The sequence below is a fragment of the Bicyclus anynana genome, chromosome 1 (genome assembly GCF_947172395.1).
Source record: "Bicyclus anynana chromosome 1, ilBicAnyn1.1, whole genome shotgun sequence".
NCBI classification, from domain to species: domain Eukaryota; kingdom Metazoa; phylum Arthropoda; class Insecta; order Lepidoptera; family Nymphalidae; genus Bicyclus; species Bicyclus anynana.
In genome coordinates, this window is record NC_069083.1 from 10,109,746 (window position 1) to 10,136,442 (window position 26,697).

Genomic DNA, 26,697 nt, shown 5'->3' on the forward strand with positions numbered 1-26,697 from the left:
TTAGAATATATAGTACTTTTATTTTGCTGGTGCACAACAATAAATTGACAATAAAACATACTTTTGGATTAAGGTTTGTTACACTTTGCAAATATAGTGCGACATACAAGAGTAGAAATTAACAAAAATGGAACTAATAAACTAACTGTGGCAATACCACATTTAATGTCATTATCACAAAGATCTGTGATAAAGAGCAACCAACTATTATTGATAATTTTTAACCGACTTCCAAAAAGGAGGAGGTTCTACGTTCGGCTGTATGTATGTTTTTTATCAAATTATTAAAATAATAGTGGAAATTCGGATAACAACTAGACGAGCTACAATAAATATAATTTATTTACATGATACTCTTTCTTTTAACTTTAATAAATGTATGTCATGAAATCAGTTAGATCTTACTTCAGGGCTAGATAGATGGTTATTTATGTATTTTCTTAATATATTTATTTATATTAGATAGTAATATTATTTTCATCAGATCATCTTATTTAAAATAAGTACATGTTACCTAGGTATAGAACAAAATATCAAGTATAAAGGTAGTTGCAATTACAAGTGGATGACAAAACATACAGTTACCACAGGAACAACAAAAGACAACAGCGCCTTCATTTATTTTCTACTCTTTCGTGTCGCACTGTACAATATAATAATTGTTCCATTACAGCTAGCTTGCTTTATTGGTAAGAGTTATAAGCCTTTATCTGGGATATATCTATATATTTTTTTTTTGTTTTTGTTTTGATGCTTACTATATACTCGTAGTAACAATAAGTGAGTTAACTTAGCCTCACTATGGAAATAGGTAGAATAAAAACAGAAATAACAAATAAATAGTGAAAGTCACAGCATGCTCTATGGGTAAAACTCGGTAAATTGATTGTGTAATTTTTAAAGTAACTAAAAATTATGATACCATAATATCATTCTATGTATTTTAATGATTGTGACCGGCAACCGGCTTTGCGTGTTCTTCCGAGGTATTAATCCCGTATAATGGAATGAAAAGTCAATAATTAAACACAATTTAACTAGCTGCAAAAGTCAATCATTGGACTAATCATCAATCAGTTTATATGAAGACTGGAGACAAATTTGTGGGAAAACGCATAAATTCAAAATTTTTGCAGCGTGTATTACAGTCAGTACAAGGCCATTTAAGGAAAATATAAAATAACCCATTATTTATGACATTTGTAAACCCTGTGGCGCTACCATGCGACCAACGAGATACCGCAACTGGAAATACCGCTATCTCTTTCATTGCGTTGGTACAAAAGAGATGGGAATGTCACAACTCCGACGCCATTGGATAAAATGTCATATGAATTTCTCTTCACTGGCCGCATGTTAAACACCTTTAAATCTTTACAAAACACAAAACATATTCACAAATAGTTTGTGATAAACGAATATTTTTTAAACTTAATAAATATGAGATTATATTTAAAAATGTTTACACACATTTAAGGAAATTAGTTATGTTCATAAGAACAATAATTAAAAAGTATCTTGAAAATCCTAGTGTTCCAAATGAGATCTAGTTTTACAAGTCATGTAGTCAAGTTGTCATTTTTTGTTTAAAATAAATGCGTGCTCGAATACGATATTGTCACATATCACTAGGTACTGACACATAGCAATAAGACAACTTGTAATTCGAGATTTGTGCACATATAAACTGCGTCAGCGGTAAAGTCAGAATAAAACACGAGTTTATTACAAATGCTGGCAACATTTGGACTTTGAAAATAAAAAATCAAAAACAACTAATAGTCTTAATAAAAATTAACAAGTCTTATTTATATCAGGTTACAATCTCTTTCTCATTTAATGGCTAAAAAACTAAAAAGTTAATATGCAACTTTTTAGTTAAAGCTACAGTGATGTTTTAAAAGGTTATAAATATACATGATACATTTAAGATGCAGACGCAAGCCGTGCTCTGCCTTCTTTGACTAATTGTTTGTTAATGTACAAGTCTTCTTCTGTGGATGTGTCAACAAGGTCAAGTGTTAAAAGCGGTTCTGTAGGATTTAGCGGATCTTTGGCGACCTCCTTGCAAATGCCAACAAATTGCTGCTCCACACATAGCTCTTGAAACCGTATGCAGTCTTCAACTTGCCAATCTTGGTGTAGCGGCTTGACATCTGCAAATACATGAGAAAGGAAAGTGTAAAACACAAATGAAAGTTAAAGCATGTTAAAGTTCATAAATTTGTTTTAGCAAGTGAGATTGCAGTCAAAGGTATTTAAAGATTTTTTTATCGCTATTGCTACCTTATAACTAAAAACTTCGACTCTCTAACTCTCTCACTATCCAATGTTTATGATATTGAACTGGACCGAAGGCTTAACGTGCTCTCACTCCCTCCTCTCGAACAGCGCCAGTCGCCGAGGGCTAACCGCTGGACCGACGAGGCAGTCGAATGAACAGTCACCGTAAAGTCTCGCCTGGATGGCTTGCGGCGGCACGAGCGCGCGAGCGGCGCGGCGGCGGGCACGGGCCGCAGCGCCGTCCTCTCGAACAGCGCCAGTCGCCGAGGGCTAACCGCTGGACCGACGAGGCAGTCGAATGAACAGTCACCGTAAAGTCTCGCCCGGATGGCTTGCGGCGGCAGCGAGCGCGCGAGCGGCGCGGCGGCGGGCACGGGCCGCAGCGCCGTCCTCTCGAACAGCGCCAGTCGCCGAGGGCTAACCGCTGGACCGACGAGGCAGTCGAATGAACAGTCACCGTAAAGTCTCGCCCGGATGGCTTGCGGCGGCAGCGAGCGCGCGAGCGGCGCGGCGGCGGGCACGGGCCGCAGCGCCGTCCTCTCGAACAGCGCCAGGTCGCCGAAGTCGCAGAAGTACACCGACACCAGCTCGTCTGACACTGAACCCGCTATCGTTACCCTATAAACAAAGTATACCCATGGACAAATCTAAACTCATCAAATCTTTTGTTTAATTAAATTTAAATATATTGAAGTTAAGTTAAGTTTTAATAAAAACCCCATCATCATTGAAATGGCTACTAAAAAAATGGATAATGTTCACTATTTTTAAATGTTAGCTTTCTGTATTCTCCGTCGAAAACAAAAAATACTCGTGAAAGAATTATTTCGATACGTTAATTAATTCCCGAGATATACAATTTTAAAGCTGCGTGCAGTGCTATCAGCTCGCGTGTAACGCCGTGACGTCATCAAACAACATTTGCTCAATAGGCAATTTCGTACTTCTTGCCTTACCTGCTGAGGAACTAATGGTTAGAATTGAAAAATTCTTTTTGTGTTGAAAAGCCCGTTTAACGAGGAAGGCCATAAGCTATAATGATGTTATAGCTTATAGCCTTCCTCGTTAAACGGGTTCTTCAACGCTAGCCGACGACCGAACATTATTTTCCTCGTTTTGGCCACATTTTTGATCGGTGCTTTACTCCTATTGGTCGTAGCTAGATGTTTTGTAGCTTATAGCCTTCCTGGATAAATTATAATTTATTAATATAATTAAATAGAATTTTTAAAAATTTAAAAATTTTAACCATTGATTCGTCAGTAGGTAAAGCAAAAATACGAAATTGTGTAAACGGGCCGCGCAAGTATCGGACGATGACGTCACGCACAATGTCGGCATATGTTATATCCACTGGGCTATAACGGCTCATTGTCAATTAAATTGGTAAAAAATAGTTTACACGCAAGCGAGGTAAGGTAGCAAGCATCTGTATTTACCTGTACCAGGAGTCGTCTTTTTCATAGTAAGCTGTGTACAGCTCTCCGTAGGCCGGCTTTGTGGGTGCTTCTGAGATGGGTATTTTCGGGCACTCAGTTTGCAGTGAAGCCATCATCGTTTGCAAGCTGGTTCTTGAAAAATTCGGTTGTACCTTGAAAGAGCAATCAATATATTGTCATGCGTTCACTCATGCCAGTCATGTGCACAGGATTTTAAAACTAGGGAGATGATATTAAAATGTTTACACTAATAAACACTCACTCTCAAAAAGGGCAGCTTGGCCATGGTAGAGAGTGCCAGTAGATTAGTAGTTTATAATCTCACTCGTATATTATAATCTGCCGTCATATTGTGAACTGAAAATACTGATTACAATTTAACGTGTTATTTTTCGGAAGTGAAACCGTTAAATTGTCAATCAGGATAAATTTACCATAGAGATACAAAAATATTACAGTGGGGTAATAAAAATAGTAAAAAATTGCAATGGACAAATCAAAGAAAAAAAAAAGAAAGAAAATCGGAGGGGTGGCCAGTGCGTTCCCTAATTTTTTAAACACTTAATTTTAAACACTTTTCTTCCATTATTAAAACGTTGTTATTGTTAATTTATAAGTATAATTCAGTCAAATCTAAAGTTAGGTTAGGTTAGAACATGACAATTAGGGTGCCCTTAGTCTTTAGGTATAATAAATAAATATGTGATGTCACAATTTGAAGTATTTTATTTGACTAACATGTGTTTCATTCCTAATTCTATGGACACAGAACGGTCTGCTGTAAGGCCGACCAATCAGGGGCAAGATCGGACAGTTGACGTTTTAAGATTGCAATTTAACGGTTTCACTTCCGATAGATTATAATATACCGAAAAATAACACGTTAAATTGTAATCAGTATTTTCAGTTCACAATATGACGGTAGATTACAATTTTACGAGTGAGATTATAAAATAACGCATTTTACAATTGAACGGTAACATATACATATATTACGACAAAGAGTAAAAAACTTACGACGAAGTTCCACGGGTTGGCGGCCATGGCGACATTGACGTCGAAGCACTGGCCGGCCGTCGGCAGCGTCTGCGGCGGCAGCACGCCTGGTTTGTCGGCGACCTCTGGCACCTCCTCCGCGCCCGCCGCCGCCGTTCGGAAAATGCGCTCTTTCTTCTTGTGCAGCGCCTCTAGCTGCTTTGTCGTATCGTTCTCTTTTTCCTCTTCGTTCGGTTTTGCGCTATCACATAGTCAATATTCATTTATTTCAATTAGGCTTAGTTTACAAGCACTTTAGAAACGTCAGGTAAAAATAATATTTAAGACAATAATTAGTCGAAAACTTAAAGTTATGAGGGTTTTAAACGCGCCTTGACCCGAGAAGAAATTCAGAAGTTTTACGATTGGGGTAGGTATATAAGTGATAATAGATTAAAGTGCTGTTATGTTTTTAGGATTCCAAACTTAGTAAAAAACGGAACTCATAGGATGCCCAATGCACATACATGCAAGTGTCTGTCCGTCTGTCTGTCACAAAGAGAAAAGATATTTTAATTTCGTTCGTTTGTTGTTTGGAGCGAAACTACTGAACCGATTTTGACCTTTCGTCAATGGAAACATTACGAAAAGTCAAAATCGGTTGAGTGCTAAGTTTGAGTTATTGTAGGGGTTAAATCTCTGGATCTACTAAACCGATTTTGAAAATTCTTATACCACTAGAAAACCAGGTTATTTGTCAGTTGTATAGGTTATATTTTTTTCCCCGCATTCTTTAGCGATTACGCGAGCGAAACCGCGGTGCGTCGGCTAGTAGTATATAAATTTATACGATAAATCAGCCATCTAAGTAGCCATAAAAGAAGATACGTTTTCTTAGGAGCTACATAGTGATGTCTGTATTGTTTAAGTATTTCAGAGACTGAAACAGGAAAATTTCAAATCGCCAAAATTCATTTAAGTCACAGAAAGTGTTAGTATATTAATAACTAGCAGACGCCCGCGACTTCGTTCGCTTGAAACGCTCGCTCGATGTAAACTTTCTACTAACTTTCTACCCTACCCCTACCCGACCTCTACCCTAACCCTACCATACCCCTACGCTACCCCTACCCTACCCCTACCCTAATCTTATACATCTTTTCTGGTTAATTTTTTACACCTTGTGTCCAAAAACCCAAATATCCTACGGAACCCTATTTTTTTCCTAAATAAAATTTAGCCTATGTTACTTGTGGATAATGTAGCTTTCGAATGGTGAAAGATTTTTTAAAATCGGTCCAGTAGTTTTTGAGCCTATTCATTACAAACAAACATACAAACAAAGTTTTCCTCTTTATAATATTAGTATAGATAATGAATTAGGTTAATAGTATTCTGCATTTTTTAACCGACTAATCAAAACGTTTTTAACACTCATGTGTGTGCCTGCATTAAGTAACATTAATTGCTAACAAACTAGCGCAGCTCGCGTGCACCAAGTGAAAGCTGGGGCATTGCCACGGCCTAATTATATTTTACAATACTTCATTTCTTGCATTACAATGATAAAACGAATGACTTTTCGAAAAGTGAATTTTAATATATATTCAGCTTCAATTTTGGGTTCGAAATAAATCCTTTGAAGTACAATTTTACTTATATACATTACACATACGAGTAGAACATACTGATAGCATTATTTTTTTTGTTTATCACCAAAAACCTTGTTCCATTCCCTGTCTATATTCTCTTAAATCCTTTAAAATATAACATTTTATTAACAACGGACCAAAAATTAGTTCAGTAAAATCGGTTCAGCCTTTCCAAAGATTAGATCAGATCAGAAAAACTTTTTTTTTATGAGTAGTCTTATTATTTAGCATCATGTACTTGAAAAAATCTAAGTACTTCAGAAAACATACTTAATTTGGAGTTTCAGACAGACACTTCATTTTAGCCGCTCGACGACCAGTACAGCAAGTCTGATTTATCTCGAAGAAGTTTGCTCAAATTTCCAAGCATGTTTGGGAAAATATTTAATAAATAGATGGCAAGACTCACGGTTGCTGGTACTCGTACTCGAGCAGGATGGCGTTGTTGACGGATGCGAGGATGTTGAGCGGTCCGCTGCGCACGAACAGCTCGACGGGCGCGGGCGCGGGTGCGGACGCGTGCTGGCGCGAGTCGGGCGCGGCGCGGCATAGCACGCGCGCACCTATCAGCAGCTCGCGCAGGCGCGCCACCATGCCGCCCGCCACGCGCTCCACGCCGCTCAGCCGCACCTGCTGCGCCTGCCGACCCACCCAGCCAACGACCGCAACTTAGCATTTTAACTTCCCGCTTCATCATTTCAACAATAACACCCTCTAAGAACCGTGATAGCCCAGTGGATATGACGTCTGCCTTCTAGGAGGGCGTGGGTTCGAATCCAGCCCGGGAAATGGACCACCATTTCATTTATGTGCATTTTAAGAAATTAAATATCACGTGTCTCTAACGATGAAGGGCAAACATCTTGAGGAAACATACTACATACTCATACCAGAATTTTCTTAATTTTCTTTGTGCGTAAAGTATATGGAAGCACTCCCGGTCGACATTCGGAAATCTAAATCCCTTGACATGTTTAAGAAATCCGTTAAGACATATTATCTTAGTCACTAGTGACATTTTATTTTATTAGAATATTTATCTGAAGACATAATAATATATTATATATGTTTGTCTATTTTAAGTTATTTATAATTAATATTATATAGTTTGAGTAATATGACTATGCATTAGTGTGTACTTATTTGTGTGTTTGTATAATGTATATTATTATTACGTACACACCACCTACAATTGAAGAGATCGCTACTAAGCGATAAGGCCGCCTTTTGTATTCTACTTCTTCTTATGTTTCTGTTTTGTTATTTTTATTTGTGGTCTACAAATAAAGAGTATTAAAAAAAATCTAATATAAAAGTCTGCCAATCCACATTGGGCCAACGTGGTGGAGTGGACTCGTAATCACATCTATAAACAATAGGGGAACAGTAAAAGTTCTGACCTGCGGGGGGTAGGCGTTGAGCGCGGGGGAGAAGACGTTGAGCGGCACGAGCGACGAGAGCGGCGCGCGCAGGATGAGCCCGCTGTCCACCAGCAGCGTGCGCACCGTGCCCTCGCCGTCCAGCCCGCTGATCACCGTGCAGCGCACCCTGCACACACACAGATATACAATTTGTTGTCTTTGATCACGGCATGTCAAATATTTCTTCCTACTAAGCATAGTAGCTAGTAATATTAATTCTTCTGTATAACCTGCAGCAGCCTATACATGTGGTCTATGATACCAAAAGCTTTTTTGGAATCCAGCTTGGTCTGGAGGCTGGAAGTCATCAAACAATCCGATACAATTTGTTGTCTTTGGCCACGAGATGTCAAATATTTCTTCCTAGGTTTTGTATAAGTAATCCTTGTAAATCGGACATGCACTGCCGATTAGCCGGCAGAAGAGGAACCTGTTGGCGGCAGCGCACGGTGAAAGGTGCGCAGAATAGGTTGCGCACAAAAAACGTAACGCTGTCATTCATTAATCGAATTTCACTGAATACTATATGAAAAATCGATTCATAAGGAGTAAACTCCAAAATACATACATAGTTCGAAGAGCCGATGGACGTTGGACGCACTAGTAAGCACAGTGGTGGCCGACCCCCCCCCACCAGGTGGACTGACGACATCAAGCGAGTCGCAGGGATTCGCTGGATACAGGTGGCTCAGTATCGTGGATTGGAAGTCCCTACAAAAGGCCTATGTCCTGCAGTGGACGTCCATCGGCTGATATGATGATGAAACTCCTAAAATAATGTGAGTAAGGCTATACCAGTCTCCGGCGAGCGTGCGCACGATGTAGAGCCCCTTGGAGAGCGCGGGCGGCGCGCGCGGCGCGGGCGGCAGCGCGCGGCGGTGCGGCCCGTCCGTCAGCAGCGCCAGCGCCGCGCGCACCGCCTCCACGCCTTCCGCGCGCGACACCCACACGCGCCCCTCCTCCGTCACGCAGCCCACCTCCACCGAGCACGGCTTCTGTAGCCCACAACCCTTCTTATAACTATTTATCTTTATACATATTGTTACTAACCAAGCTCATTGTGGAATGTTCATCAACAAACGAAATTAAAAATTAAGGTAGACAACGCATGCCTGATTTTTAAAAAAAAAATGAAAAAATCTAGTTGTTCTAAGCTAATCTTGTTATTTACGACTATAAGTATATGTATTTGTTGCTAAAGTACTCGCCTGTGTGAGTTGAAAGTCACCCGACAAACAGAAGTCCTGCACGAGCTCCTTGTTGACGTTGATGTCGACCATTGTCGACGTGTCGAAGAGCTCCACTGCCACGGACGGGTCGGCGGGGTCGTCGCGCAGGCCCGGCGCCGCCACCAGCGCCGCGCCCAGCAGCCGCCGCTGCACCAGCGCCGTGCCCGCCTCGCTGGCCGCCAGCTCCTCCACGCCCTCCAGGCGGCACAGGATCGCCTGTGCGCAATACATTTGTTATACGACTAGCCGTACCAGCTATTCAGACCAATGAACTATTCCTGACTACGTCATAATCAACCTCTGTGTAAAATTTTATCCGGATCCTTTCAATCGTCCTGAATATATAACTAGTGCAACTTACCCGATTTTGTATGATATGTATACATAATATATATACATGAGTCAATGGTAAGCTTCGGAAAAGGAGACACCCTTCACATTATGTGTGTGCATTTGAAGTAACATTTAGGAATCGGTAGTTACTTAGGTAGTTGAGTTGAAATGCCTGGTTGAGTTGTTCCGAGACAAATTTTGCAAGTATTACAATTAGTAAGAGTGTGCTTGTCGCTGTAGAGCACCGCATCATTATAAACTCATAGTTTATCCTCTGTTACAATGTGAAGTCCGCCGAAATTATTCAACAATACATGCCAATTTCGAAAAAACCTTTCTTTTTGTGTTCAAAATTGAAGATTTGGAAAATAACAAGTTTAATTGTATTGTGAATCAAAAGCATTGGAAAAATTTACTTACCTATGAAAGCTTGGAAGGACTGTAACATCTCGCTGAAAACAAAAATAAAACTTGTGTTCTCCATTTTTTGTCGATTGGGCTGAGACGTGGAGCCTAAAATCTGCAGACCGCAAACGGATTGACGATTTCGAGATATGGTGTTGGAGGAAAATGTTTCAGATTCCATGGACTGCATTCCAGACCAATGCATCTAATCTTGCCAAGCTCAAGATTAAAATAAGACTACCTCTATATCCATCTTATCTGCCTCAAGCGTATTCTAGAGTACTTCGAACGCATTGCAAGGTGGAAGTAAAAAGGCCGCGAGGACTTTGTCTTTGCGAGGAGTTGGTCTGACCAGCTCAGCACTACACTCGAGTCCACTGTCTACAATGCTCTCAGAATAGCTGGAGATAGAACAAGATGGCATAAGATCTCAAGGACAAAGTTCAGAGATGGACACGACCCTCATATATGGGTTACGACTCAAGGACGATGAAAGTGTCCAGAGATCGAGATTCTATTCACAAGGTATTATTTCTCGACTTACGACTCGACAGAGCAGAAGAAACACGCGGAGTACAGGTGACTCGAGACCAACAACCAAATGCACACAACGAAGTTCAATTTCATTTTAAGAGAATGAAATAAAATATTACCACAACATTGTAAAAAATGCTAAAATTACTTGAAATTAAAAAATAATTTATCAAAGTTCGGATAGCAGAATATTTGTCGGATACGCTAGTTACAAGTAATAGAAACAGTACCTGTGCAGGTAATTTTCTGAATTGAGGTTCGAGTATTTTGATTTGGTCAATAGGAACCGTGTCGATGTCTCCGTGGTCACCCAAGAACACTGTAGCCGTTTCCTCTTCGACTTCTAGCACTTTGGCGCGTTGCCATTCCCCATCTTCTAAGCATACTGCATACCTACAAAAAGTTGCATTACAAATAATATAAATCCATATAGAATGTGTGTCTGTCTGTTTGTTTGTCTGCCTTTCACGGCGATAAATAGATAGATAGATAGATAGATTTTAAGATAGTTGAAAGGATGGAGTGACATAGTGACATGAATATATTTGTCTCTTTGTAACCCTATGATGGGGGGGTGGGGGGGTGGAAGTTTGTATGGAGCATTCCGCAATTTTCAAGGTAAAAAGCTAAAAATTGGTATTTATGACTAAAAAGTGCATCATTTTTTCTTTGAAATCCGCCCCCAACCCCATAAAAGAGGGGGTGACATTTATATGGGACTTTTCGCAGTTTTCAAGGAAGGAAGCTGAAAATCGGTACACAGAGGTAGGGTAGGAGTAGAATAGGCGTAGGGGTAAGGAAAGCTTAGTGTAGGGGTAGGGTAGGAATATATAAACATATATCAATATCACTTCAATGATCGATCTGTCAAACACAAAAACAGTTCGAAAATTACTAAGTACTCACCAAGCGTTTTTGATAATCATAGACTTATCGACAGTAGTTCCAGCGCGTTGGTAATAACTAATCATTTCCTCGTCGAGGGCTTCAGCCGCACCCTGTTAATAGGAATTGATACACTTATCTTAAGTATTAGAGTGACAAGTATTTATAAACTACTTATAATATTATATTGCGAAAAAATAATATTATAAGTATTGAAATTCTAAACATTAACATCACTACAAAGTTTCCCAATACTACAAAAGTCAAACTATGGATATCATTCTTACCAATTTTACAAAGAACTCAACTTCAAGTAATTAACCAATTCACATGAAATTTTGTTATACACGTTCTAGGCTGGTGGGAGGCTTCGGCCGAGGCTAGTTACCACCCTACCGGCAAAGACGTACCCCCAAGCGACTTAGCGGTACGATTCCGTGTAGAAACCGAAAGGGATGTGGTTTGTCTTCCTACTCCTAACAAGTTAGCCCGCTACCATCTTAGATTACATCATAACTTACCATCAGGTGAGATTGTGGTCAAGGGCTAACTTGTAAAGAATTAAAAAAAAAAGAAACGTGTTTAAAGGTTTCAGCCCGAAAAACTCTGTACTGTAGAAATACTTGAACATGCGAGTAAAGCTGAGGCCTTTGGGTAATAGCTAGTAATATGCATTATACATACACTGTACTGTGGTCCGATTATTCTGAGCCATATTTCCAAAGAAGAATTTGCTATTGTAATAAATACATTCCAATAATCGTTTTCTGGGAATTGTAGTGGGGGTAAGTCGCTGTCAATTGTATCATCAATGACCACTGGTTCTACTTTGTTCACTGGCGTTTTTGTTTCCTAAAATAAATATTATTATTAAAAATTCATTCAAAATATATTTTCAGATATGTATAATTTACATTTCGTAAGTAAGTAAGGTGAGGCTGGTATCTGGCTGATACAAATTCAATATACATACCCCATTATTAGGGATGAGCACCGAAAGGCCATTCACAACACGATCTTTGACTACACTAGGACAGTTTTCTATCAGCTGTAACCAGTAGCTTGGTAAATTTTCTCCATACTTCTCTCTGAAAAAAAAAGCATAATCAAATATATTATTTTATTAATATACGGAACCACAATAACTATTTTTATATAAAGGCCTTTCTCAGTATGAGGCTTATAGTTATAAGTAGACAATAGATATAGAAGCCGAGTATCTGCAGTAATTATGACAAATAATTCTGTACACAAACTGATATGGCTAAGTGGAATGGAAGTAGAAAACAATGGTATCAAGTACCTATAAATACCTATATTGTAGGACACCAAATATTAAATTATCATCAAAGAGCAACTTAAATAGTAATGTGAATTTGCAGTTTTATTTATACTAACATTATAAAGCTGAGAGTTTGTTTGTTTGTTTGCTTAAACGCGCTAATCTCAGGAACTATTTCGATTCCGATTCTGAGTCTGATTTGAAAAATTCTTTCAGGGTTAGATAGCCTATTTATCGAGAGGCTATAAGCTATATATTATCCCCTTACTCGATACTCGATACGGGAACAGGAACCACGGAGGTGAAACCGCGCGGCGTCAGCTAGTCATTAATAAGAGATTTTTGCTCGATCACCACATTTTAATTATAATAATGGAATAAGGATGTATCACAATGTATTCATGTTTTTTTTTTAATATAATACAAAATATATCATCATCATCTTTAACAACCCATATCACTGTTGACCACGAGTCTCCTATCAGAATTAGAGTGGTGAGGCTTTAGTCCACCACGCTGGCCCAGTACGTATTGGCAGACTTCACACACGAAAATTCTCTGGTATGCAGGTTTCTTCACGATGTTTTTCCTTCACAGTTTGTAACACTAGACTACAAGCCCTTGAACAAAAATTACCTGTGAAATGAACCAACGTGAATAATACACGTGATATTTAATTTCTTAAAATGCACACAACTGAAAAGTTGGAGATGGCTAGTAGGCTATCACGGCTTAGCCAACGAACAAATCCACAAAAATGTCACCTGTAGAGATGGGGCGCCATGTTGGCCCAGAGGCCGGCCTGGTGCTCCGCCACGAGCGCGCTGAGGCCGGCCAGCGCCTGCGCGTCGCTGGACGTGACGAGCCCCGCCGCGCCCGAGCTGCCGATCTGCGCCAGGATCTTCCCCGCGACGAACTCCTTCGCTTGCCCCTCGTCTGACGGCACCAAGTCCGGGTACGAACTCGCCGAATATGTACCCACCTGGCGAATTTCGGTAAATATTTACTTTCTCTAACATATCTTATCTATTTACTTCAGTTTAAGGATGCTTTAAGAGTCACGCTGACAAGACGCTGACCGTCGGCGCTGACAGACGAAATGTATGAACTCCTAGGGAGCGTTTCAGAATAACGCGTAGCTATCAGCGCATGATCATGCGTCAGCGTCCGGTCAGCGTGACTCTAAAACCAGCCTCAGTTATGGCCAATGTCTAGCTTCTTCGGTTTTCTTTCGTTTCAACACAATAAATGAGAGAATACAAAAACATTTTATGAAAATAGATCTTTTTCCTAGGTCTTCAAAAACACAAGATTTTGGTAAGATATTGCTATACTTTTGATGATCCTAAGGTCTTAGTGGTACTTTGTTTTACCCAGGTAGTTCCTGTTCCTATATATAGCCTATGACATTTGTGGCAAAAGAATTTTCAAAATCAGTTCTAAAGATCCAGAGATTACCCCCTACAACACTTAAACTCCTCTACCCTTACCCCCTACAAACTTTACCTCTTCATAATATTAGCATAGATAGATAGTATAGATAGTAACGGTCCTGCTCTAATATGTATAGATACCCTGCGCAGTACGCCTCGTGTTCAGAGAAGACTATTTGTTTGGCGAGAGCTATACCACTATGGGTACCAGGCTCCACCTGGACATGGATCAGCATACTATATATTAATTAAATAAACTTCTTTTTCCTTTCTTTTTTATTATTATTTTAACTTGTTATAAGTGTTATTATAGTTTAAGCTTTGAATACGGGTTTATGTTGCCTGTTTTCGTGATGGCACTTAAAACGAAGTCCTAACTGCTAATCAGCGCTGTATGCTTATGGGGAGCATATACCAAAATGCTGAGCTGGGACCTTTTTCTAGTGTATGCCACATATCACAGGGTATTTATTATTATTAGATAATTGTGATGTGTGGCACAATGTGTGCAATAAAGATATTTTCTTTCTTTCCTTCTTTCTTTCTATAGCATAGCACTTTCTAAGCAAAATCAAAAGATCACCGAACGCAGTTCGATCACCCTAATATTGTCTAATAAAATAAAAACATTTCATAATTTTTAGAAACATTAATATAAAAACGGAAACCTTTATAATGCAGAGGAGGCCAATTTTTTCGCGAATAGTTTTATACACAGGTTGTGGAAGTCCTAGTTTATGACACGTCCATTCCAACTTGACAATCGATGATGAAGATTCCGGAGGCGGTTCCAAAGCCGAGGCGGCTGCGTACACTGCTGAACCTGTTGCCGGGACTACTGGACTCTCCAAAACATTCGGTTCCTAAAATAATATACATTACTAGTATTCTTTATATTATTGTATTGAACCATTGGACTTTCATCCTTCTCCTATCAAGTTAGCCCGCTTCCATCATAGATTGCATCGTCACTTACCATCAGGTGAGATTGTAATCAAGGGCTAACTTGTAAAATATAAAAATAAAATATGCCAATAGTCCACCACGCTGGCCCAATGGGGATTGGCAGACTTCACACACGCAGAGAATAGGAATGATGAGTTTTTTTTTCAACAGATTTCCTTCACCGTTTGAGACGCGTGATATTTAATTTCTCAAAATGCACACAACTGAAAAGTTGGAGGTGCACGCCCCGGACCAAATTCGAACCCACACCCTTCGGAATCGGAGGCTGAGGTCATATCCAATCATCCACTGGGCTATCACGGCTCACAAGTATATTGTCAAGTACATATTATTGATTTTGTGGCACATTATGCTGAAGTTTTAAACAGTCAAACATGTGTTATTTGATAAATCTTTTAACAAGCGACGTAGGTGAAGAAATATTTTTATATTTTTTACATATAATTTTAAAACGATTCACTCCACTGCGTATATGTCACACTTAAATTGTAAAATACGTTAGTTTATAATCTCACTCGCGATATTGTAATCTGTCGATATATTGTGAACTGAATATACTTATTACAATTTAACGTGTTATTTTTCGGTATAATATAATAGTAACATATATAACATAGTCAGAGCATTATAAGCTATCATAATATTGCTTACATGTAGCCTGATATCGTTGTTACTACTCACTAGATAATCTGCATGTGCTGGAAGCTGCAACGGTATTAAATCAACTGTATTCAGTCTATCACGTAGATTTGACAGTCTTTGTGATGCAGAAAGTTTTCCACTACTTCCTTCAGTCTCTTTGTCAATTTTTATGGAATGTTTTTGCTGTAAAAAATTTAACATTTTTTCTTGATATAAAAAAAAAATTATTTACGTTATAAAGGAAAACGACCATTATTTATATATTGCTGGGCCCAGATTTGACAAATGAACTGTTACAATGTCCAAATTAGAGACATTATTAAATAATATTATGAGTTTTAGACTGGTTTAATTTCAATTCGATTGAGACTTAATCAAGATATAGGCAAGTACTTTCATTATAAAATACACGATTTCAACAAAAAACATACAATTTAAAAAATATTAAAAGCTGTAAATTCAGATTATTTTTGGTGATTTTGATTTATTATTAAATAACCGTATTTTTTTTTCTGTAACATGCTAAGCCCAAAATGATCGACGTCTTTTTCAAATATAATTCTGTGATACATACTTCATTCAGATTTGTTTCTCTCAAAACTTGGCAAGAGTTATAACTTGTAGATCCATTCGCAGCACTCCTATCTGGCTGGTCTACTGATTTAACATGTGTAGAACTTTTTGAATCACTGGATCTATTGAGGTGAGCGCTTTGTTTATTATACTAAAACCAACACATTAAAATGTTTAGTATTCATATAGCACATTATATTTGTTTAGCATACTTTAAGGTAACTTGAACAAAGTACTAGCAGACCCAGTCAAGCTTCACTTCCACTTATTTAACTTGACAACTTAGGAGTAAGGAAGAGATACAATAGGAATAGCGAAGAAGTGCACATAAGTCGAAGCAACAAAACTGATAACTTACCCTATAGTTATGGTTGTTGTTATTGAATGGAGTAGATTTTACTCTGTAATATTGATTAGAATATTGGTTATTGTACGAAAAATTAGGTGTAGGAGCTGGTTTCCGCCATGAGCCTTGTCTCTTCGGGAAGCGATTCTAAAAAAGAAGAATCTTAAATAAATACATATTTACGTGAGTTTGTTTTTTATGTTTGGAATATTATATCGTATATTCTATACTAATGTTATAAAGCTGAAAAGTTTGTTTGTTTGCTTGAACGCGCTAATCTCAGGAACTACTGGTCCGATTTGAAAAATTCTTTCAGTGTTAGATAGCCAACTTCAAAAATTCATTTATAGAGGAAGGCTATAGCCAACTATTATCCCCGCATTCCTACGGAAAATGGAACCACGCGACGTTAGCTAGCTAAGATATTCATTAAAATCTAATGATATCAAGGGCAATTTTGTTCAAAATTAAATTCTTGTGACATCTTCGTAAAACGTTTTAGAACAAATACTATACTAATATTATAAGCTGAAGAGTTTGTTTATTTGGTTGAACGGGCTAATCTCAGGAACTACTGGTCCCATTTGAAAAATTATTTCAGTGTTAGATAGCCCATTTATCGAGGAAGTATATAATAGGCTATATATTATCCCCGTATTCCTACGGGAACGAGAACCACGCAGGTCAAACCGCGCGGCGTCATTCTTAATATAGATACGACGATTTATTCTTAATAGAGATAGCGAGACCTGACGGGGCCCCGAATCAAAATTAGTTTGGGGGCCCTAACTAAGGGTATATATTTCTCACAAAAAAAATGCTTGCAGTAGATTAAAATAAATATTTTATTGATTCCGAACTCTTTAAACGGAAAAATATAATTTTTTTTAATCATCTATGTTGAAAAATACGCCCCCTTAGGTATTTATTATATTCTGATTTTTAGGGTTCCGTAGTTTACAGGGAATCTTTATAGTTTCGCTATATTATGATATATCCGTCTGTCTGTACCGGCTTAGCTCAGAGGCCATTACTACTAGAAAGCTATAAATATATGCTATCCTATAGCTGTAAGCTATCCCATGGTGTGGGCTACCGTTATTCGGTATTTTTGACCGTTACCTATGGAAATAAACTGCTCATTTAATCTACGGAACATTACACAGCGCGTGGCCCGACACGCACTTGGCCGGTTTTATACTATTTGTTGTCATAGCGGCAACAGAAATATATCATCTGTAAAAATTTAAACTGTCTAACTGTCACGATTCATGAGACAGCCATGAGATGCCTTGTGACGGACAGCGAAGTCTCGAAGCAGCAGTCGGAATTAAAAGATAGGGTTCCGTTTTACCCTTTGGCTACGGAATCCTAAAAAAAACATATCTTGAGAAACATAGTTTAAAAACTATAGTATGTATAGTTACAGTTTATTTTTGACGGCCTTCGTGGCAAAGTGGTCCCCCGCAGTGGATTTACAAGATCAAAGAGTCCTGGGTATATAGGTAATAGGAGGCTTCGGCCATGGCTAGTGGTAGTAGCCGGCAACAATTTAGCGTTCCGGTACGATTTCGTAGAAAACCAAAAGGGGTGTGGATTTTCATCCTACTCCTAATAAGTTTGTGCGTTTCCACCTGAGAAATTGCATCAGCACTTACCATCAGGTGAGATTGTAGTTCAATCACGTTCAAGTTAGAATCACGACTCTGTACGATCGGTGTCAAATTTATTAGTTGGACGATTTAGTGGGACAGATATGCGGGCTGTCATATATCGCTATTCCTGTTCTTTAATCGACCGATTTAGTCAGCCAACTAAAAGTTGTAAGTGAGCGGGGGCTCTCAATGAAATATAATTAAATAAAACGCGTAACTAAAAAATATTTCACTTAGTAGTTCGTGTCGTTCTTTCTTAATCTGTTATTACGGGATTCCCCCGTTCATAGTGTTGAGTAGCAGTTAGGACATACAAGAGGCGGTAGGTGTCGCCAACTTATTTTTTAGAAGATCGTACCATAGACCAGAAAGATCGTATTTTACCGACATTTCAAGGAAAGAAATTATATTTTCTTGAATGAAATTTCAATTAAACAATGGAGGAAAAGTAAAATACGTGACAAATGGAGGAAATGCGGTTTTTAAGTAACGACCAAAATCAACACCATAACAAGGGGTTGGCACATCTTTGAAAGTGATTAGTAATGTTATTTTTCGCTTTTTTTCGATTGTAGTCTGTTCTAGTAATTAAAAACAATTATATTTATCTGTTGTGAGAGTCGCTTTACTAGCAAGCGAGAAGTAGTGAGTCACTAGTACAATAGTTGAATGGAACGTCATGCTGTGGTCACGCCGTGGGTTGCGCGGTCAGAGCTGTATGTGTAATGGGCGCTTTTCTGTACTCTATGGACGGGAAGCACTCGTGTTTCTAGCGAGCGGTGAGGGCGCGAACGCGAGGGAAATACCTATGACGATGTCGGTTATCGCTGTCGGATCGGATGTTGCCGACTTTTACCGGCTGCCGAATTCAATTGATATCTCTTTTACTTATACACGTAATCATGGTTTTTTTTATATTCTCGGAAATTCAAGACATTAAGAGACATTGTGAATAACATTTTACTAATTTTTGCTTACACACATTTGGGGCCCCTGTAGCCCGGGGCCCCGTATCATTGATACGGCAGATACGGCGGTAGATACTCCCCTGGATACGACAACTGCCGCGTACTTTTTTTAGAACTTTTAAAGTTACCTAATTTATCCGATTAGGCAAAAGTAAATTTATTTTCCCGTTTGATCGTAGTATGATGTTTTAAGCCTATGATACTTACAAAAAACGCAACAGTTCAGAAGTTTAAAGATTACAAGTGTAATAATAGTAGATATAAATAATAATTCATTGGAATTTTGAAGAAAACTAAAACAATTTCATAGCATTCTACAAACTTTAAATACATATATAAACTCACCACATAATTTGAACGAAATTTCTTTTGCGTAGTCTTTTGCTTAGCTACCATAGATGCAATGTGCTGGGTGTCCTGAGTCGCTACAGCGTCAACATACCAATCGCCTTTTGAAAAAGTTATTTTAAAGCCAGGGACATCTCGAAATAAGTGTTCCAAACTTGTATAACCTAATTTCTTATATGGAATCCATTCTCCCTGCAGTTCATGATAGTCACCTGAAAACAACAAACATATCATAGGTTTGAAGATAAATTGTTACCTATTTCTTAAAAGGCCTTATAAAAAATAGATATCAACTTATTCTCAATCTACAATACTTCTAAGTCTACCCTACCACTCCTCCACCCATCCAACCCTCTTTGCATATGGATCGTCCTTTTTCAACCGACGAAAAACGGAGAGAAGGTTTTCAATTCGATTTGTATATATTTTTTATGTATGTTTGTTTTGTCAGTTCGATTTTAATATTTTTTACTTCGAATTTTGTCACATATAAATTTGGAAAAAAATCTCCAATGCTGAGGGTACGAAAACAGGTGATGATATACATAACTTTTTATAAACTAGGCGGATAATTATTTTTTATTAGAAAGAACCTCCCATATTAATTTTCAAAAAACTTTCTACCCCTAGGGTGGGAACATAGGGGTGATATATTCATCACTAGCCGACGCGACGCCTAGTTTCCGTTCCCGTATGAATACGTGGATAAAATATAGCCTATATAACTCACAAATAACGGGGCTTTCTGGTGGTAAAATAATTTTTAAAATCGGTTCCGTATATCCAGAGATTACACCCTAAATACCACAAATTTTACCTCTACATTATTAATGTATAGATTCAGAGTTTAATGCTGATTGCCAATAAGAATTACCAATAAGAAAGCATATTATAATGTTATTTTTCGCTTTTTAGTTACGTGTTGGTAGTTGGTTCGTGAGTACGTTTATGTTTTAAAGTCAGGTGTAATTTTTTTCAATATTTATTTTCTAATTAATTTTTATAATTTTCTGTGCAATTTCTTATTTTTTTCTATCAAAAAATTCTACTAAAAAGGAACCAGGTATTCACTTTTAGGTATATACTCGTACATATGAGTAGATGAAATTAAAAACATTATCAATTTATACTTACGGTTGCACTGATTTAGGGTTAACGCCCCTTTTACAGATATTAGAGTAGCTTTCAAAGCCTGTATAACTTGCTCCTTTTCTGTCATACTGCAAAACTTCTAGAATGCACTAGAATTACCTAAAAATGAAGTGACATTTTATTTATTAGGTTCACAATTAATTAGTTAGGTATCTATTATTTACACATTGTGGTTAAGGTATACTGTCTATAAAGAAAAAATATGGCTTATGCTTAACTGCTCGTAAAAAATAATGTTCAGAAATAAACATTTGTATTTAATCGAACGGACCAGCTCAAGCTTCGCTTTGACTTATGTGCCTTTCTTCCCTATCCTTCCCCTACATTACCCGACTCCTACCCTACCCTACCTCTACCTTGCCCCTGAATTCATTTGTTACAAAAAATGTGATAACAGAAGAAATCAAGCTCAATCAATTTTGTACAAACTTCACATAAACCATCTACTAAATAGTTCGAAAAAAGCCTAAACATTTGGTTTGGATAAGTGAAGCCAGAGTTATAAAATTACAATGAAAAGTTGCATTGATTTAATATATGTATGTATATATATATATAGGGCCTCCTCCAAAATTACATAGTGATCGAGGTTGTCAAACCTCCCTCAGAACTTCATCAATTTTTAAAGTTATTCTATTTTCGAATGTTTAAATAATTTTCTTGCATTTTGTTTTAAATTAAAATCAATATGAACTCTTTTCAAAAACCTATTATGAACTCTTTCCAACGCTGTAAATAACAATATTTGCTTCTATACAAACAACTGTGTTCTAGCTAAGTACTTTTCCTCCAACATATATATAAGTATATAAAGTACATAGGACCTTGAATAAGTTATCACTGTTTTATAATAGAGGGAATTAACAGGCCTAGGTGTACGGAATACCAGACTGGTCTCTGCTGAACATACTGTATGTAACCTTGAACTACAGGGTATTTCAGTTTGCTATAGTGTAAACAACGGTTTTATGTTGGCCCTGAGCTTGCATAGTTTTGTGGGTAATATAGTGTATTTGCAGTAAATTATATTGTTACACTATATTCTTAAGAAATCTACAATTATCTTGTTGATACTTGTGATTGTTGATGTGTGACATTTCAATTATAAAGTTTTTGAACTTGAAAAATTTGAAGACAAAGTATTGCTTAATCAAGACCCATGTAAAAGGACTGTAGGAATCATAACAAGTAAATGAGTCAACAGTTTCAACACATCTCAAAACGTTAGCATTTAGGAATGATCCAGCAGCAAGGATTAAAAAAAGAAATTTACGAGGGATGTTCATTAAGTTGTGAGAATGTATTTCTTGGTAAGAAAAAATATAAATACTGGCAAGCATAGTTCAGATATCTGTAATAGTAATAAAGCAAAAAGTTTCATTTTGTAGTCATTTGTGTCCTTCGTTTCGGAATGTGTTCGCGAGAATGGAGAGAATTGAAGTGGTAGTGATGTGGTAATGTGTTTACTAGAAGAGTTTAGTAAACACACTACCTTAGGATGACAGAACCTTGCGATTACGCCCTTTCACGGCTTTGGAAATTTACTATCATATTATATAATTTAATTTACTATCATAATAAAATCTTTTTAACAAAATAATTTAAAGAAGAACATATTGAACACTCTGGCTGAAAGGACTAAAGTGACCATTGCCTGGGTTCCTGGACATCAAGGGAAGTACGGCAATGAAAAAGCAGACGAACTAGCTAGGATGGGAGCAGGTCTCGAGTTCCTAGGGTCGAAGCCCTGCCTACCCATCCCATACACAATAATAAAGAGGGTTATTGAAGGAATCATAGAAAGATAATCGAATACACGATGGAACAGCTCGACAAAATGCAGACAGTCGAAAATGTCCCTGAAGTCATTCGACAAGAAGAAAACAACACAACTACTGTTACAAAGCAGACCCAACATACACTGGTAGCAGGCATGACAACTGGACATTGTCTGCTCAATAGACACTTGAAGATAATGAAAGTCATAGAAGATTCATCATGTCCAGGTTGTGGTGAGGAGAACAGCTATCACTTTATGAGAGTGTCCCATGTTCGCGTTGGTAAGATGGGAGTTACTAGGTAAGGATACATAAAATGTATTAGACTTGACAGATCTCAGTATAGGGGATATTGATAGGTTCACGAAGGCTTTCATTTGAGGGGGGAACAGAAAAGAGGAGTATCTCAACACTCCTCTTTTTTTTAAATCGGTTAAATAGAAAGAAAGCCGTGAAAATGAAAAGAGAGCCGTGATAACCCAGTGGGTATGACCTCTGCCTCTAATTCCGGAGGGTGTGGGTTCGAATCCGGCCCGGGGCATGCACCAACTTTCAAATTAAATATCACGTGTCTCAATAGATGAAGGAAAACATCGTGAGGAAACCTGCATACCAGAAAATATCTTAATTTTCTGCGTGTGTGAAGTCTGCTAATCCGCATTGGGCCAGCGTGGTGGACTATTGGCCTTACCCCTCTCATTCTGAGAGGAGACTCGAGCTCAGCAGTGAGCCGAATATGGGTTGATGACTACGACGACGACGAAATAGAAAGACGGCCACTAAGGCCACAGTCACAGTGGTGAGTGGGAACGCGTTTTTAAGTGCACGTGAAAGTGCAGAAGCGCGCAGTCAGAACACTTGCTCACTTAACGCAAGAAACGCCAGCTCGACCATATTTTGCAACATTAGGCATTTTAACTTTTCCCTGCTTATTAATTTATAATGTAGCAATATACGTAGCGCAGAATCAAAGCCAGTTTACCAAGAGGAGCGATTGTAATTTGCGAATGCGAAACCCCAACAGTTTGTTTTACTACTAAAAAAAGCATAAAAGACAATAACAGGGATGGGTCCAAAAGTTTTTTTTAATAGATTTCTACAAAGTATAAGAAATACAATGACTATTAATACACTTAGCGGCACGGAATGTGGCCCAAACTTAAACCAACTGCTAAGTGGCGATTTAAGTATCGGGAATGAAAATTTCAAGTGGTAGTTTGTCAACACGTACGTTTATGTTATTTTTAAAGGCTAAGTACAAAAAAAGGTCTGTTTTTTTAATTTCTATAACACTAAACGTTAGTTCATTGCTACAAACACATAGACGACACATGAGTTTAAATGCGATATTTTAATGGTTTAAATGGCACATAAGTAACACGTTATGTTTTGCAGTTTAGGTTAATTTTTGAGTTGGAAGTCGGTAGCATTTTTTTTATTAAAATTTTAATTTTTTCGGTTTTAGTGTTACTGAGTGTGAACAAAAATTAATAAGCAATAGCTAAAACGTTATTTTCTTATGATAAGTACCTAAGTCCTACAATCCCTATTAAAAAATACTACCTTAACTATACTATACTATATACTATACTATAAAATACATGTAATATTCATATTCAGAAAAAGAAAGGTATCATAACTAATGAGAAGTGGTGTTAACTGTCCTGCGTATTCATCACCAGACCCCCTATGCAGTCACAATTCATATGGGTGGAAAGTTCTCATAAATATAAATTTAATCAAATCCAAACACAAGGTAGCTACTGTGAACCATTGAGGAGTTCTCTTAACTGTCCTCCGTCTTCATCACCAGACCCTTAACACAGTCACAACCCATCTAGCTGGAAAGTTCTCATCAATACAAATTTTTCAAGTCCAAACACAAGGTAGCTACTGTGAACCGTTGAGGAGTTCTCTTAACTGTCCTCCGTCTTCATCACCAAACCCTTAATACAGTGACAACCCATCTAGGTGAAAAATTCTCATCAATACATATTTATCAAGCCCAAACAAAAGGTAACTGCTGTAAATAGTTGACGAGTTCCATCATCTGTGTTACGGCTCCATCATCAGACCAACTCCAGGCCGTCATAAAATTGGAGTGGTTTAAAATACCTTAAGGAAACACTAACAAACGCACTAGCCGTCTCTACGATTTTCGAAAGTTCCCCTCCATTTCTCCAAGATGCCATCTTCCGATCCTGACATGAAAAAAATGGGACCATCTTGGAATCAAACCCTTCAAAACAAAAAAGAATTTTTAAAATCGCTTCATAAATGACGGAGTTATCGCTGGACATTCATAAAAAAAAATCTTACATACATACGTACAACCACCTCCTTTTTGAATCGCTTAATAAAAATGGCTATGTGGTTAGTTTGTAAGCCGTAGGAGTAGGTGCGAGAGGATTATCAGCAAAATCCCTCTGTAACTTACTTAACATGAGAACTTATTCAAGGTTCATACATATACATTATATGAGAGATCATAATACTGTTTTATTGCAATCATATAAATAGTTTACAAAACTACTACCACTAAACGGAGATACAAAATGCCGCCACACACCATTCTCGCGATTATATACTGCATGTATGGGTTAAAAAAGTAATAGCCACCGACCACCGGCCACAAGTGGCTGTCGCGTGCTTCAGCTGCTTTTGTAGCTCCTTCTTGCTTCTTGTACCGGTGTTTGTGGCTGTCGCATGTGGCTAGTGTGCAGCAACACTAATACTTATAATTGAAACACGATCAAAGCAAGAGTAAATAGGCATTTTCTAGGTAGTTTAATAATAGGTGTTAATTGATAGGGTAGAGAAGCACGACAAATTATTATTTATTGTTCTATTTCTTTATAAGGGAGAATTCTTAATTGTTTTTGAAGAATGTTTCTTTTGTTTAAATCACTTGGCTATGCAAACTGACTAAAAGAAAGCTTGTTTTGTTAAGATCCACCTTTTTAAAACTGTGTGAACATCTGGTAGACTGCCCCAAACTTCAAGTCCACTCTGAACATGAAGAATATGGTTGTACAGTAAAAGTAAAATCAAATTAAATAGCTGAACAGTTCGGTGTTGCATTGACTGATGTTGGAAGCAGTCTGAAGTTTGGGAAATACTATATGAAAATTTGAACAGCAATTTAGAAACCTGAGTAAGTTTAAAAAAAAATTTAAATACCTAATGCTATTTTTTTTACAAGCATTAGATAACTTTAAGTTAAGTAATTAACTCGGTACCTTCTATTCCTACAATCACATTACAATTTTCAAGACGGGTAAGGCGGTTGCAGTCGTCAGCACACAGCAGAGCCGCCACCTCCAAGTCAAACGAGGCTTTCCTTCTTTGAGCAATTTAATTTCGGACATTAACTCTGTAAACAATATTAAAGGTACGTTAAATTTGCGCATATGCTCATAATCAAGAGAAATCGGGTAGATTCTTTCGCCATTACGTAGTTACTCAAAATGTTATTATTTGACGATCTAAAGTAGACTCTATTATTTAAAAATAATTAACAAGTAACTTTCGCTAGCCAAGACAAATAATGCAAAATAAAAATACTTACACTTGAATCGATCGTTGCGTTTGTTTTCTTTGAAATTTTTAATGAATTCTGCCAAGTTCCAAGTTCCTCAAATGATCAAATCAAATCAAACCTCACTTTCTTCATCGGCACAGATTATTATTTACTACTACTCTACTACCTAAAGTACGTATCGGACTCAGAACGGAGCCACAGATTAGATTAGATACTACCCAGCACAAACGGCTAAAAAGATAGTCTAGCTCTCGGACATAGACTAAAAAAATACGCTCAATTTTTAATCCTCTCCTCAGGAGCTTCTGACGTTTCCTGTGATACCATTTATTATTGAATGAAAAATAGTGATGTGACAAAATTAACGAACATGACTCACTCATTATGTTCTGAACCAAAATAGTAAATAATTTTAATAAATAACAGTTACATCTGTTATTTATTAAGAACTTAGTCTATGGCTTAATATTAACGTAAAGTATTAACGTATTACGTTGAGTCACAGTGATGAAAATAAAATTATTATTATTGTATAGACCTTATTTAATTTGACTAATAACTGAGACAAATACAAATAAATTAATGCTTTTAATTAATAGATCAGATTTTTCATGTTATGTTATTAATGACTAGCAACGCCTGTGACTTCATCCGCGGAAGTAAGTTACCTACTTCAGTATTATTGTATTCCGGAATTATGAAAGAACAAATGAAAAAAAAATAAACAACAGCAATTACTATCTCTATAAAATGAACCTATTATTTACTATCTCTATTAATAAAATATTGTTGCGTAAAAATTTAAAATATTTAAACTAGATATTTTAAAAATTTTAATAAAAAAAATTCAACCGACT

General features: G+C 37.5%; 1 protein-coding gene across 1 annotated transcript; it reads right to left on the minus strand.

Annotated features, from left to right (window-relative positions):
• LOC112046869 (tudor domain-containing protein 7B) lies at nucleotides 1-26,025 on the minus strand. Its single transcript, XM_052888114.1, has 21 exons — nucleotides 25,868-26,025; nucleotides 25,539-25,672; nucleotides 20,504-20,620; nucleotides 19,367-19,581; nucleotides 16,411-16,545; nucleotides 16,054-16,203; nucleotides 15,519-15,662; nucleotides 14,540-14,734; nucleotides 13,203-13,420; nucleotides 12,130-12,244; nucleotides 11,841-12,008; nucleotides 11,178-11,269; nucleotides 10,502-10,664; nucleotides 8,979-9,215; nucleotides 8,566-8,765; nucleotides 7,750-7,897; nucleotides 6,759-6,988; nucleotides 4,740-4,959; nucleotides 3,723-3,874; nucleotides 2,594-2,901; nucleotides 1-2,156 (listed from the first exon to the last, which is right to left on the minus strand). Exons 3-21 carry the CDS (start codon nucleotides 20,586-20,588, stop codon nucleotides 1,927-1,929), a joined length of 3,405 nt encoding a protein of 1,134 aa, XP_052744074.1. The 5' UTR covers nucleotides 20,589-20,620; nucleotides 25,539-25,672; nucleotides 25,868-26,025; the 3' UTR covers nucleotides 1-1,926.
• Between the last annotated feature and the right edge of the window lie 672 nt (nucleotides 26,026-26,697).

Bases quoted from the DNA above. Each gene is read 5' to 3' on its own strand.
- LOC112046869 (XM_052888114.1), bottom strand. From the start codon at position 20,588: ATGACAGAAAAGGAGCAAGTTATACAGGCTTTGAAAGCTACTCTAATA. The intron at 11,270-11,840 runs GTATGTATAATG...TCCTATTAACAG, and splicing joins TAATCGGACCACAGTACAGT to GGTGCGGCTGAAGCCCTCGA. The intron at 9,216-10,501 runs GTACTGTTTCTA...TATTGCGCACAG, and splicing joins TCAGAAAATTACCTGCACAG to GCGATCCTGTGCCGCCTGGA.